This window comes from Podarcis pityusensis (assembly GCF_964106645.2).
Source record: "Podarcis pityusensis genome assembly, chromosome: 2".
In the NCBI taxonomy this organism is placed as follows: Eukaryota; Metazoa; Chordata; class Lepidosauria; order Squamata; family Lacertidae; genus Podarcis; species Podarcis pityusensis.
The window spans coordinates 49,745,188-49,761,125 of NC_138029.1; the positions used below are offsets into that span (position 1 = coordinate 49,745,188).

Consider the following 15,938-nt stretch of genomic DNA (forward strand, 5'->3'; position numbering starts at 1 on the left):
ACCCTCTCAAGCACTTTCCCCCCAAAAGGGGTTTTTGTGACTAGGCAATGGTTATTCTGATCCAAGAGGTCCAGGCTTAGTTTTTTTAGGAGTGACCACGCCACCTCCTCTTTCAAGGAAGCACACATTTCCTCACACACATCAACTCAATTAGCCAAACCCCCTTTGCAAGGTTTAGTAAGTCTGGAGGGACAGAGGTCAAACAGGCATGCGGTTGGGCATATATAGCTGCAAGCATTTTGTATACATCAGCTGTGTGCATAATCTGAAACTGATCCTACAAGACATCACCAACTATGGCATTGGATCTGGGACGCCAATAATTACATAACAAGGTCACTCCAAAGTAGAGCAACTTTCTCCTCAAAATGTGTGGCCAGTTGGTGACAGCTGCACCTCAAATATTTCAGAGGCCATTCCCAGACAGGGAGAGTCAGTAACCTCTGGACCGTCCAAAATAATTGGCTACTAGAGGCTATGAACCACCTTCTCAGCCCACATAACCACAGGATAAGGCAGGATTATGTGCACAAACTAGTGTTCAGTCTGCTTTGAAGCAAGACTTGTGCCACTCAAACACTAGTCTTCATCTGGCTTACATCATAGCCTGAAGCTCCCCAGAGCACCAAGGAGCCACTCAGGTTCCACAGTGCCAGAGAACACTCTCAGGCAGCGGTGTCTTGCCCATAGAGGCAAGTGGTATGGGGCGCCAAGGCGGCAAGTTCTGGAGGGCGCCAGGGAAGAGGCGGAGGCTGGACGCAGTGCCTCTTGGCATCAGCTCGCTGCCTTCGCCTGCCTTGCTGAAGCAGCACCGCCCTCGGAGCCTCTGCCTCTTCCTCAGCGCCGTAAAAAGGTCAGCAACTCTGGGAAACCGGGGGGGGGGCGCTGGAGGGATCTTTGCACCACAGCGCCAGATATACTTAAGATGGCCCTGCTCTCAGGAGCAATCATGTCAACCACCTTTTTCATCTTGCTGGTCTATAGCCAAACCAGGGTTTTGACAAGGTAATCAGCTTTCTTTGCTGGAAAATCCCTCAGAACGTTCAGGAACCCCTCAGCTTCCATTAGTTTCTGATGTTGGGCCATTCAAACAGTCTCACCACCCTTACAGGGGGAAATTGTCACTGCTAGTCCAAACTTTACCAAGTAGTGGTCCGACCATGACGAGGGGAAACAGTTTTTCTGACTGTTGGTTCAAAGGCTTTCTTCATGTCTTCATACATTTTGTGAATATTGCCACTGTCAGCAGGAAGTCTCACTTGCTGACAGGGTTTATCCCGAGTCACAGTGTGTTGAGAACTACATGGGTGAAGGCTTTCTCCTCAGTACTCAGCAGTTCTTGTAAAGGGTCACAATGCTGGAGTTGCACATGTCTTGTGGCACGGATCCTGTTTCCCAGCACTGCAAGAGAAGGCCATGGAGATGCATCATGAGGGAGGAGTTGAGGCTGGCTTTTAGCATTTTGACCTATGTTTGGGTTTACCAAATGCCTAAAAGTTGCTGGCATTCTTTAGCTTGTCGAGGGAGGGAGGAACATCCAGTTCTTCCAAGACAGGTAGAGTCTGAATGCTGTCAATTGCTGTGTCAAAGACCATGTTTTTCCACGAGTAAAGTTCTTGGTAGTGCATTGACCATTGCTTAATCTACTTACGGCAATCAGTGATGGTCTCTCCAAACAAGGTTTTCAGCAGCGCAGTTTTTCTGACTGTTGGTCCAAAGGCTTTCTTCATACATTTTCTGAGTATTGCCACTATCAGCAGCAAGTTGAATACTTTGACACAGCTTAAGGCAGTAGCCATTGGCATGTTGTCTGGCAATCCTCTGGGCATTGGTCCTTGCCTTTCTCAGTGCAGCAAGTATTTTCTCGGGGGGTGCACACTTGTAGTTCACAAGAACCCCACGCTTTGCAGTGATAACAAGCTCCATGTCCTTGATACCAGCCTCTCTTTTGTCCAAAGAGCACACAGCTGTGTTGTAGGTTGCCTCTTTTACATGGTTCTACCTCACTTCAGTGCTGTCTCTAGAACAGTTCAGTACAGTGGTGCCCCGCAAGACGAATGCCTCGCAAGAAGGAAAACCCGCTAGACGAAAGGGTTTTCCATTTTCAATGCGCTTCGCAGGACGAATTTCCCTATGGGCTTGCTTCGCAAGACGAAAATGTCTTGCGAGTCTTGAGATTTTTTTTTTGCTCCCCCCCCCCTTTTTCTAAGCCGCTAAGCCTTTAATAGCCTTTTAGCAGCTAAGCCGCTAAACCGCTAAGCCTTTAATAGCCGCTAATAGCGCTATTCCGCTAAGCCGCTAATAGGGTTGCTTCGCAAGACGAAAAAACCGCTAGACGAAGATACTCACGGAACGGATTAATTTCGTCTTGCGAGGCACCACTGTAGTGCTTTTTCCACAGAATCAGAGAAGCATTCACAAAGTTCATGTATGAGTGTTCTGGAAGTGTTGATTGAAGGACCGCCAAAAGTCTCTCCATCTTATCAATACTGAGATTTATTTTATTGGACCTCATCCACTTTGTTTCCATTCCCAGGCATCAATCAGTTCAGCATTTGTTCAGCCATAAACAACAAGCAGAATACACTCATTGTGCAGCCATGACTATTAAGCAAAAGGTATTTGGCTAAAAAACACCCAAAGTAGCATAAAAGTGAAAACACAATATGCCAGTTTGAATAAGCCTATCTTATAATATTGTAGTATAAGTTAAAGTTTTTAATATTTAATGCTGTATTGTGTTTTTAACTTTCAGTTGGGAACCGCCCAGAGTGACTGGGGAAACCCAGCCAGATGCGCGGGGTATAAATAACAAATTATTATTATTATTATTATTATTATTATTATTATTATTATTATTACTACTACTACTACTACTACTACTATTACTACTACTGCTGCTGCTGACATCTGAACTGGAAGGTGGGCAATCATAAGAAATGCATGCTTTCTCAAAAGTAAATCCTACTGAAGTAAATAAAGTTTACTCCCAAGTAAGTGTGAATAGTTTTGTAGCATTATAGTACATCCCTATTCAGAAGTAAGTCCCACTGAATTCAACAGGGCTTTCTCTCAGGTAAGTGGTTATAGGATTGTAACCTTAAGCAGTTTTCTCTGCAGTAGTTCCGGCAATGTTGCAGAAAAGCACACCACATGGCTGAACATTTCTCTGAATGACAAGGAATCCTTTACGGGAGAAAGTACTGTAACTCCATTTGGATATATGCTGCTTTTGTTTGCCATTCTGCTTTCCATTACCTTTTTTTTTCATTTCCCCTTCCAAATTTTCCCCTCATCCTCATTGTTAAATGAACTACACCTGTTGACACTCACAGTGATAGTATAGCAAGTGAACACAAAGATAAGTGTATAAAAAAAGCAAGTTGGATTTTACATTTGCATAGGTTATGACTTCCAGTTTGAGTGGATACAACGCAGGAAATTGAAGTTTAAATTTATGGATTTCTTGTGACCTTTGATCATGAAAAAGGCTCATGTTGTGTTTCATTTTGTTACTACATTTTAGCAAAGTTTATCTAGTTTGGGGTAGAGTTTTGAAGTATGCCAAAAAGCAAGTTATTTCACAGTTAGCACAAGAATTAGAAACACAAGTTATATTTTCTGTTATTAGCAGTCACTTCTCCTATGACTCCTAGCAGATTCTTTGTGGAGCCTTATGAAAGTTTATAATAAAAACAGGAAGATTTGCAGCAGGGAAAGAGCCATTCATAAGCAAAACTTCAAATAAATGAATGATGGGATTAATTACATATTGTACTATAAACACAACAAGCACCCAGCAAGAAAAATATATATTTTAGAAGGTTTAAGAAGCAACCCCACTCAATTCAATAGGACTTATTTCTAAGTAGACATGATTAAGATTGTGCTGCTAGGCTTTAATTTTGTGCAAAAGTGGTTGGGAGTAAAATCCATTGAAATCGATGTGACTTGCTCAGGGGCAGCGTATCCCATTTTGCTCCCTGAGGCAAAATTGTAAAGTGTTGCTGCCACTGCCATGTCACCCCCACCCTCCCTTACCTGGGTTGCGTGGCGGTGTGTGCGAAGCTGCAGCAGCAGCAAGATCTTGCAGATGGCATGAGATTTCAGTGAGATCTCACCAGAAACCACCACCACTTCCAGCACCGCTTTTCTACTGGGGGCAGAGGGGGCAGGATGCGCAGGGGTGCTGTCTCATGAGCTTCCACCACCTGAGGCGGCTGCCTGGGCTCACCTCATGCGGGGAGGGGGGGCAACCCTGGACTTGCATTTGAATAAATATGGATACAATTGGGCAGCATATGACTTAATAGTATTGATTTAACTTCTGGGAAACGGTTAATCTTTGTACCGGTAGTTCTATAAACCCTCCATGTGACTAGTAATTTTTAATAGCATGGTTGAAAACTCAGCTTGTTTTGTTGTACCTTAAATTCATAATGCCCTGATATTGTGATAATTTTTTAAAATATGTGTTCTAATATGCATTTAGATGATGATTGTCTCTCAAAATAAGCATTATATCTGAGTAAGTGATTCTTGGGTAGATCCATTGATACAGCCATGTTAGTTGCATACAAGTCTGTCACAACATTATCCTGTGTCACAGATATGTAAAGCTAATTTCTGACCTGCCCCTAGAAGTGCCGGTCAGGTTTAGTACAGGAGTTTACAAAGATTAAAATTATCAGACACCCCTTGCTGAACTCAGGATGGACCAGGGGCAACATGTCCCATTTTGCTGCTTGAGGTTAAATGAGAAGTGCTGCCCTGCCTTGCTGTCACATCCCTTACATAGGTTTTGCAGCAGCGGCACAAAATGGCAATGAAAACGAGTTCTAAGGGGTGCTGGTGCCAGTACCATTTTTCCACCAGTGCCAGCCGCTTCACCTCACCTCATGGGAAGGGTGGCAGTCAATAACCACAAAAAAACCCCCTACAGTAACAACTTGAGTTCAGCGCATGTTGAATTTATGTCAGTCTTAGCTGTCTTGAAACAATGTGTCACAAGATAAAATAATCATTGTTTAAATAGAGTGCAGATCATGCTGAAGCCAAGAAATTGCCAAGCCTCCTTCAAGTTATCAAATCAAAAGTAGTTTCCTGCCTTGATCCTCTTGATTCTTGCAGCTCACAGCAATAAATTCGGTATTGCGGGTGACAACCTTCTGTTGGATAGGACCAACTACAGCAGCCTTTCTCAACCTGTGGGTCCCCAGATGTTGTTGAACTACAACTCCCATCACCCCTAGCTAGCAAGGCCAGAGCTCAGGGATGATGGGAGTTGTAGTCCAACAACACCTGGGGACCTACAGGTTGAGTACCGCTGAACTAAAGGGTCCAATGCAAGGAAGGAGAATCTGTGGCACTCTAGATTTCTTGGACTACAGCTTCCATCATCCCTGACCATTGGCCATGCCTGCTGGGGTTGAAGGGAATTAAGAGTCCAATAACATCTGGAGGGCCACTTGTTCCCCTTTTTTGATCTAATTGCTGCTTCCCATTTTTAACAGCAGCTGTACTTTTGCAGATCTATCAAATCACAATGTTAAAAAAAGTTTCTTTGCATGTCTACTAATGCCATAGATACATATGCTAACTCTAAGAGCAACACATCACCGTATCCAAGTCTAGCTGACTGGCTCCATGTGAAAACACCTCTTAAACTTCACTACAGTGGTACCTTGCTTCTCAAACACCTTGGTATTCAAACAATTGGAACCCAAACACTGCAAACCCGTAAGTAAGTGTTCTGGTTTGCGAACTTTTTTCGGAAGCTGGATGTGCTCCACTTTGAGTGTTATGCTTCCGATTTGAGTGTTACACTGACGAATTATCTATTCAGCTTCATGTAGCACAGTGCAACTAAGAACATGGCTGAATGAATAGCTACACTCATATTTATTTACTGAAAAATTTTCATCTGAGAAAGCACATGGGGACAGAAGTAAACATGCAAAGGTCATGGGGAATACAGTTTATTATTAAAAACTGGGGAAAATGCCCTAACAGTGATTTGGGCTCAGATTAGTGTAACAACATTAGGGGAATTGCTTGCATTAATATTTTGGTTACTAGGGTGATACAGCATGGAAGAAAAGCACCCTAATTTTATAAGCCATAGCAGCCTTTTAAACTGCAGAACACCAGCTGCTACGACTCCCTTCTCATGTTCATTCCAAATTATATATCTTAGGTTTCCCCATAAATAAGTCCAGCAGGTAGATTTCTATCCTCTTAAACTCTGCTAAGCCTAATGTCCCTAGAATGTAAAGCAAATAGTGGGCCAAGGCAGCAGACCTCATTTTTTTCAATCTAAAACATGAAGCTGTCAGTAAGATGTGCAGATGGGGCAGTATGGCCTACACTCCAGTCACCTATGAAAGACAAGAAGACAGCTCTAGTGAACTATAAGACATGCAGCATACGCGCATGAAAGAATACATCTCAAAGGTGATGGAGTTGATTATTGTGGAATGTACGCCAGTAAGCTGTGACAAACATGAAGAAGATGGCTGAGTTTCCACATTCTAGTTACATTTAGTGAACACAATCAAAATTGGTGTACAATAGCGGATTGCCAACATTTGTATTACACGAATATTCTTGGCTTCTTTGGCATGAAGGAAGAGATCATATTGTTTTCAATGGATTGGAGCCAGATTCATAAGCTGTACTTAGTTCCTGTCAAAATAACTGATTAACTTAATTGTATTGATTAAGTACAACTAACTTAGTCTTCAGTCCTAGACCCACTTATCTGGCTACTTCTTCATATACGTGTATAGGATTACACTGCAGTTGTGGGAAAAGCCTATTATTTTTATTTCAAAACTATGCTGTCTAATTAACAAAACTGCTATTCCTAATTTATTTCACATTTTTCCTGCAGACACAAAGATCAGCTTTTATGCATAAGTATATGATCAGTTGGGTAAAGTGTGCTTGCCTCCTCTTCTTCATTTTTTACTCCAAATCTCTGACATTCTTAAAAGGTAAAGGGACCCTTGACCATTAAGTCCAGTTGCGGATGACTCTGGGGTTGCAGCACTCATCTCGCTTTACTGGCCGAGGGAGCCGGCATTTGTCCGCAGACAGCTTCCGGGTCATGTGGCCAGCATGACTAAGCCGCTTCTGGTGAACCAGAGCAGCACACGGAAACGCCGTTTACCTTCCCGCCAGAGTGGTACCTATTTATCTACTTGCACTTTGAGGTGCTTTCGAACTGCTAGGTTGGCAGGAGCAGGGACCGAGCAACAGGAGCTCACCCCATCTAGGGGATTCAAACTGCCAACCTTCTGATCAGCAAGCCCTAGGCTCTGTGGTTTAACCCACAGCGCCACCCCCTGACATTCTTAGTGGCCTTTTTATAGTTCTGCAGTGACCATACATGATAAATTCTAAATTATGGAATCAGGGATCTGTCTTCTGATTGTTACTCTATAAAGCACTGTGTATGCTGATTTTACTATGGAAATAACATTAATGGCTGCACGGAAGTTTTCATCAAGCACAACGGCAAAAGCCATAAGTTGCTGACTGTGGACCTCCTGCTGTCTCAAAAAAGAAGCTTTTACGATTACTGGTTCATATTATATGTGTGATGTGTTCTAGCGTGCACTTTCTGCTTATTTTGCACAAGTCAGTCTCCTACACACATGCCCAGGGGTTGGGGGATCCCAGACATGAAACTTCCTATGTCAGCACAGGCAGTTCTACTTGCGGTTCACTGATCTCTGAAGCTACTGCTTTGCTTATTCAGCCCCTCCCCCGCCATAGCTACTCCACTGTTGGGAAAGTAGGACACTTACACCTCCTTTTTGCTAATAGGGTGTCATGTGTTGAGGGTGTTTGGGAAGCCATCCACACACTACTAAGATCACAAATGTCTGCTAAGGGCACCAAAGGTTAACCATGCTAGAGCAGTGTTGACAAATAGCTTTATTAGTCACAGTGTCCTGACTCCTCCTGCTTCTTTTAGAGCTTTTCTTTTATTTATGTGGCTTTCCTATGTTGTTTGAAGTTACTACGGCAACCTGTCACCATCTGGTGTTGTAAAGTATGATGAGATTTTGGTTGCTAGGTGCTGAAGTTTGCCATCTCTTTTTGTGGAGCCCTGTGGTATTTTCCCTCCCTGCCCCCCTGCCAGTCTATCAAAATTACATATCAAACTCTTAGGGATAATGATATATTAATTTAGCCATCTATTTGTATAGTTTACCAAGGTATGTTCCTCCTTCTGATAAAGATAAGTTGTCACTTCTATTTATTTTATTTTAAATTCTACACAGTACAATATTACATTTCTGTAGCCGACACTTCACAGTATTATGTATTAAAGCCACTCAGTTCTTTATTACATTTTTTCAGAGTCTAATGAATCATTTTATCATAATTTCTTTCCTGTCAGAGGACTTTGAACATTTACTAGAAGAGTATCTCATTTTCCTTTGACATCTAGTTTCATCTTTTTTATTGTGCTAATAGATATAAATTCAGTAACACCCACCTTGTCATTATTTCCTCACCAGCCTAAAAAGTGTCTGTATTTCATTTTTTCAAATATTGTCAGCCAATTTCCTTAATGGACGTTGTTTTGCTTAGAGTTTATGGTCACAGTCAGATGGTGAGACATTGCTGTGCACGCAGCCATGAAATTTATGCACATTATTGATTGCTTCTATTGGAAATAGCATTGTGTCTTCCAAACAGACTTATTCCTCTTAACATTCTGTTAAGTGCTCCCTCATCAGTCAAGTGTTTGCTGTGATTACACTTATTTTTACACATGTTTGACCTAGTTTCAATCATGCATATCAGCGCAGTGATTCATCATTAGACACATTTTTAACAAGGCTAAGAAATGACATGTCAGGATTCCACTTTAACAACTTCATTGCCTTGGCTCCTAGTTATTTATTCATTACACTTATTGGTATCAACAGTCTCATTTCTCTGTCTAAAAACACAACATGGTGCACATCACAATTGGTTATTGGCTGTGTTTGCACAAAGTGCCTTTATCTTCAGTTATAAGCACCGATGACAAAAAGAAAAGGGTGCTCTGGTAAGGGAGGGGGCAGTTTACTATAGTGTACAAAAGCATCCAATGAGCCCAATCTTGAGTCTGTTGTTCTTATACAAGGTAGATTTGCTTACATCTATTTCCTAGTTTCGCTGTTTGAATTGTGCAGTCCTGAAGTATGCTCAAGTTTTGATGTTCTGGAAAATATATTTCAGAGATTCTGGGTAACTTGGAAACAAGCCTTTGTACCTGGAAATCTGGGCTCATGCAGTTCCTTGATTGGATGCTGTTCAGATGATTAGGGGTAGATTTCAGAACTAAATGGGTGATGGTTAATTGTAATATTAAGAATCTCTCAAACAGGGAAACAAATTGAGGGTCGGTTGATTATAAAGTTACTGTACAGGCATGGCATGATGAAGTAAGACTTTTCAGCAGCAAACTTACTAGAATCTGTCCCATCTGTAGTACCCACTGATGACTGATTCAAGTAGCAGAACCATAAATTTAGCCCACTGGTAGCAGAAATGTTTTCATAAAACAAAGCATGTCATCTGTTAGTTCACACTGTTCCCATTTGCAGTTGATAAGTCTATGCACACATGCAGGGCTACAGTGAACATATAATGCTACAATCCACAGCTAGCTGCATTTTTAAAAGTTAGATTAACATTTCTAAAATCATTTTGATTCAGTTGCAAGGTACCTCTGCCTAAAGGCTATTAGTGATGCTGCTTACGCCACAAGAGGTTACTGAAAATCATTTGGGAATGAAGAGAGACATTCAGAACGTATTTCACATATTATTAAAGAGATCAAAACTGCACAGCATCCTTGCATATAGAATACTTTCTGGTTTCTGCTAGCTCTGATCCCCCACCCTCCACCCCCAAAATCAAAATCAGGACATTTGGATAGCAAAGCTTGTCTCAATGCAATTATAATTTTAGCACGATGTTCTGGGCAGGCAGCTGACATTTTTCATATACACATGCTCTCCAGAACATTTGCTCCCGTAAAAGTAAACTACCATAGCATGAAGAAAGAAAACAAAACACAAGCATTTACTATTAGGGAAAGGATCAGTAACAAAAGCCACACGAATCCTTACCTGAAAGATCTGTGATTACCTGCTGGAAATATCTCCTTTTAGACTCCTACAGATAGCCAAAACTCTGAGTAGCACAAATGTTACTCCAAAAGCAGGAATAAGTAATCGTTTATGTTGTAATTTTCACTGTTTATATGCCAGAAGTGTACTGGGTCTGCTCACGTAGGAATAAATAAAAAAAAGCAGCACCAACTGAACAGAAGCTACCATATGAAAGTAAAAAAGACCTCTAGTGGCTGTAACCTGAAGTTAAAGAGGCTTCTTTCCTTGCTTTAAGTGGTAGACAAAATGGTTGAGTATGTCAAACTGCAGATAGTTTACAGTGATGTGTGACCTTGCTGAATTTGTCACCATAAACAAATCACAGGGTGAAATCAGATTTCTCAGGGTAGCTGTGTATGTGAAATGAACTTCTGACCAAGAAGCTTGAACAATCATTGGAAGCACCAACAAACTGATCTAATAAGTTTGATATGAATCTGATCTGATTGATGGACATATCCAACTTTGGGTTGTGTGTGTGTGTGCACATGCACAAGCATTGCTTCCTAGCAACAATTCAGAATTATCAACAAACTGCTGTTTTTTTTAAAAAAAAAATTATGGCAGCAAGAAACTTTCATAGCATTTTGTATCCATATAGGGATGAAAGGTGCTGTCAGTTTCAGTTCTCCAAGTTTCTCATTTTCCCAATCTTAATTTCAGTTCCCAACATTTTGCAGCAATTTGTGATTTATTTATTTTTAAATCCTCATTAAAATTCATCAGCATTTTAGTGCAATTTTCTCCTGAGAAATACATTTTTATATGTCGTTATGAGTAACGTGCACCTTCTTTTGCAGGCAAGTTACCCTAATATGGTGCATTTTTGTAAGCTATTTTCATGAATATCTTCATTCTTATGCACTCTTACGCCTAATATAATGGTAATGATATATGCAGTTTTCTGAATATTGGTTGGATAACTGCATCGAAAAATTCAGATAATGGTGAATTTTGAAGGATATTTTGGTTCACATATAGTTTCAGAAAGAGAAAATTAGATAAATTTGGCCTTAAATGCATACTGATTTGATTTCCCCCTCCATCCCTATAGCCACATGTAGCTGGAAGAAACCTGGAGTTTCTAATAATGCCTTTGGACAGTTCTAAACCCATTAATTAGAGAAGTAAGAAGTCTTGATTTCAGTTCAGCTAACCTGAAAGTTAAATGTGCTTAGGACTGTAGTTCAAAGGACTCTTTTAAAAAGCCAAACACACATATGAGGTGTAATAAGCATGTCACACAGGATGTATCAAGAATACAAGCCTTATATTTTGGGAATTTGGAAAATACCTCCATAATAGTTGACATTAAGAAAATTCATAGAATCTATCAGAGTCCCACGCCCCCACCACACCTGACTTAATTTTCCAAAACGGCTATCAATGGTTTTCCACCAGGTTTTCTGCACAGCAAAACTTAAAATTACTTTCTTTTCTTTTTGGTGTTGCCTGGGTTTTTTGCCTGCCAACTTAGCGTCCGTGTTACCCAATCGACAATTCAAAAAGAAAATGCATTTAAAGGAATTACATAAATAGGGATTTTTCTCTGGGGAAATAGTCTTCCCTTCCTATAATTATTGCTCTACAAAATTCTCAATAATTTTAATCTATTTAAGGGATTTTAAGACAATGTTAAATTTACCGGTTTTGGCTGATAGATATGTGTCTGTAGTCAAACACCGCCAGTTTTTCAAGAAGACAACTCATTCCAAGTGGCAGAGATCTTTGTAAATTGCCACTTATGCGGCATAACCAGAAGCACTTCTTCCCTTGCCTGCCATCAGATTTATGATCAACTATGATTTTATATGTCTAACTTCCTAAACATTTTAAGTACATTTTGGCGCCACATAATATAAATGTATTCTTCTGCTTCTTCATGCGGCTCAACCTAAATGTGCTTATCAGTATTGCTAATCTCTTTCTCTTTCCCTTGTAGAGTCATTTTGTGGCTTGCATGACAGCAATCTTGAACCAAATGGATGACCAACATTATGCCTCATATATTGAAACTTTTCGAACAAGCTCAGAGCTAGTGGTAAGTAATCGTGGGTAGGAGGGCAAGTGAGTTTTCCCCCTTCGCACCTTTTAACCTTGTACCTCCACCAGTTTCCTATCAAAGGTCCAAAACATTTTTGTAATAATAATAATAATAATAATAATAATAATAAATAGTAATAGCTGTCACCACACTTACTGCCAGAAAAGTCTTCATTTCCTTATGAAAGGAAAACCAAAACAATCTTTTCAGCAGTATAAAATCACATGACTAAGTAGATCAAGGAGAGAATCAAGACAACAACTTGCAATTAAAGGGGAATTCGTTTTATTTTAAAGGAAGTGGGAGTTCATATTGCATTGTAACATAAATTAAGGGTTCTGTAAGGTCTTTATTGAAAAGCTGTCATGACACCCAATCTTACTGGATAGTTTCTGGCTAGCCTCCAATTTGTTATTATTGGGCAAGCTGCTTGAACATGTAGCATTGATGCAACTGCAGGTTTTGTTTGGGACTTGGTCACCTTAGTGGATGATCAGTGCTGGGACAAATAGGCACACTTTGCTGAAGCAAGTCTTGGCCTTCTGGATTAGTGACTGCTAGGAACCACATGTATACTGCCTTGGGTTCCATGCCAAAGGAAATGTGGGTTATAAAGGTAAGAATACATAACTAATCAATAAATATTTCCTGCTGTACCTCTCATATTATGATCAACTATTGTAGCCTTCTGGACAGCCAGACTGGGATGGGCACTGTTTTCCAGTGTTTCTTGGAAGTACTTCTTCACACAGTGGGTAATTAAACTATGGAATTCGCTCACACAAGAGGCAGTGATGGCTACCAACTTGGATGGCTTTGAAAAAGGATTAGACAAATTCATGAAGGATAAAGCTATCAGTGGTCAGATGCAGCAATGCTTCTGAATACCAGCTGCTGGAAACGGCAGGAGGGGAGAATGCTCTGGGGCTCAGGTCCTGCTTGCAGATTTCCCATGGGCATCTGGTTGGCCACTGTGAGGTTAGGATGCTGGACTAGATGGGCCTCTGGCCTGATCCAGCAAGCCCTTCTTATAGATTCAGAGTCTGAATCTATTACCATTTCACACCACCTGACTGAGAGAATAGCATCCCAGTACGTGTTAGCAATTGTAGAGCAGCATTCTCTGTATCAGCCAAAGCTTCCATGTTAGCTTCAAGGGCAGCATCATGTAGAGAGTTTTCCAGTAATCCAGTTATAGAAGCATGGTTAAATATATTGAAGTCTGACTTGTCTAGGACAGGGAAGAACATTCATATTAGCCAGAGTCTGAAGATAGCACTTGTAACAATTCTGCATTTTAAAAAGTCCCATGTTGTTGTTGCAAAGTACTTTCTAATCAGATAGGATTACAAAGACTTCATCAATCATTGGCGGTTACCCCTTCCAGTGCCATTTCTTTCCAGTTTTACTGCCATCTTGTCTTGACTCAGGTTTGCCATGTTCTTGCTCATTCCCTTGACCATAGCCTCTGAATGCTAGTACCAGACAGAGATAGCTGCTGCTAGACATATATCTTTGAATCTATATCCCAATTAGATTCATCTTTAAAATATCAGCTGGGTTCTGCTGTATTTTAAATCTTTGCGTGGGAGATCAGAAATGTATTGATGTCCAGGCTTTTTTTAAAAAAACTTATAACAGTAATGGATATGAAGTACATATTAGTTTACACAAATGCGATGTCTTCAGGGTCTCAGTCTGTATGTTTTAGGTGAAGTATAGGAAATAATGTGGATGGACCACTGTGAGGTGACGTAGGTTTACATATTTTCAACTGGTTGCTTATGAACTTGGTGTAAATTGAGAGGAATATGTTCAGCTGTGACATTCTGTTTTAATCATTTGTATTTATACTTCTGTACTAGTGTCATGGAAATTGTCTCTTAAGAGCAGAATACTAGCACTGATTTTGTTTTATGACTTCTGTTCATTGCTGCATTTTATTGCTAGACAGGTACCTCATTTTAGAGCCTTTGGGATAACTGATGATAACTTGAGCATGTGGGAGCAAGATATCACCGTCTGTTTTTCAGACGTTTGTTATTGTTTTAGTGTAAACGGTATAATCTACAGTGACATTTTCCTCCTCCTAGGACTTTTTGATGGAAACCTTCATAATGTTCAAAGATCTCATTGGAAAAAATGTCTATCCCTTGGACTGGATGGCCATGAGCATGGTGCAGAACAGGTAATCAAAAGCTATAGGGAAGACTTGCAGTATACTAGGCCAAACGTAGCCAGCCAGCAATCTCTGGCAGCCCACCAGAACTGAATGAACCTTTGGCTGGGGAAGAAATGGGCGTGGGGGTGCCAGTGATCCACCAAGCCACATTACAGGTTGTTTTCTGTTTGGTGGTCACAAGTTTAGGAGGTTGAGGGTGAGCAGATTAAAGTGGCCTTCAAAGAGGCTGAAGTGAGAGTGAAATAATTTTAGCAAACTTTGCAGGGTGAGGTGGTGGTGTCCACTTACCATACTAAAAGTGGAAGGTGACTGAGTACTCTTTTTACTAACACCTTCAAAAAATGAAATTCATCCTGTGCTGGCACATTGTTCACACCTCTGTCCCAAATGTTCATGGAAGTTTTACTCATATCTGCAAAAGTGGCAGAATAAATGATGCCTCCTTCATAGGGTGCAAAGACTTTTGCTAAAGTGGGCAGTGGGGTTTGACACAGCACTAACTCTCTTTATTTTAAATATGACATGTACATTAAAATCATTGAGGAAACTCAGAAGTTAAAAATAAGTTGACCTTAAAAAAATTCAAAATATAAATAAAATCAGCAGTTTAAAATATACATCATAAAATAAAATTACATATTAAAATACATGTCCACTTTATATATCTGAGTTGTTGTTGTTTAGTCGTTCAGTCGTGTCCGACTCTTCGTGACCCCATGGACCAGAGCATGCCAGGCACTCCTGTCTTCCACTGCCTCCCGCAGTTTGGTCAGACTCATGTTTGTAGCTTCAAGAACCCTGTACAACCATCTCGTCCTCTGTCGTCCCCTTCTCCTTGTGCCCTCCATCTTTCCCAACATCAGGGTCTTTTCCAGGGAGTCTTCTCTTCTCATGAGGTGGCCAAAGTATTGGAGCCTCAGCTTCACATATATCTGAGTAGGCTTGCCTAAACAAAAATGTTTTTAGCAAACACCAAAAACAGTAAATCTGTGTCGGTATGTGTCTACTCTAGGGATCTGATGTGATGCAATGAAATTTGCTGTTTGTAGGAGTCCAGCTGTCCCTCCACCTATGTTCATCTTGCCTATTTGTAAATGAAGCCAAATAGCACAAAACACTTTAAGTGCTCCCTCCTTCCAAAGAAAACCGAGCCCTGGAATTTCCATGCTGTTCGGTGATGTTGGACATACATAATCTTGAAAGTTTTAAACAAAGCAAGGCATGAATATATAACACAAGGCTAAGATTTTGCTAGCAATGTGATCCAAACCCACCTAAAATATCAGGGCATCCAGCCTTGATCTTAGCATTCAGCTCAGAAGGATCTGGGTTGTGGAGCTATTGTCAGGTGTGGTGGGGGGATGGAAGTTAATGTTATGGATTCTTATTTTAGTACTCTGAATCATCCCCAGTATTTGGAACAGAAACACCATTGCTATGTACTTGTGAAAGACATTTGTACAAAAATATCCACACAGTACCTAATACTTAGGTATAAAACACTGATGTGATGGTTTGTGCACCCATCTTTAGG

At 40.7% G+C, this 15,938-nt stretch overlaps 2 protein-coding genes across 4 annotated transcripts in view; one reads left to right on the top strand and one right to left on the bottom strand.

The window, feature by feature from the left end:
- INSYN2B (inhibitory synaptic factor family member 2B) overlaps positions 1-10,365 on the bottom strand; it is an 80,429-nt gene extending 70,064 nt beyond the window's left edge. For both annotated transcript variants that reach the window (XR_013982891.1, XM_080995256.1), the window contains exon 1: positions 10,137-10,365. The gene's annotated coding sequence lies outside the window, so the exon portion shown is untranslated. The remainder of the gene's footprint in view (positions 1-10,136) is intronic.
- DOCK2 (dedicator of cytokinesis 2) overlaps positions 1-15,938 on the top strand; it is a 255,858-nt gene that overhangs the window by 161,497 nt on the left and 78,423 nt on the right. For both annotated transcript variants that reach the window (XM_080995208.1, XM_080995209.1), the window contains 2 exons: positions 12,121-12,219; positions 14,316-14,410. In XM_080995208.1, the coding sequence (XP_080851334.1) occupies positions 12,121-12,219; positions 14,316-14,410 (194 nt within the window). The remainder of the gene's footprint in view (positions 1-12,120; positions 12,220-14,315; positions 14,411-15,938) is intronic.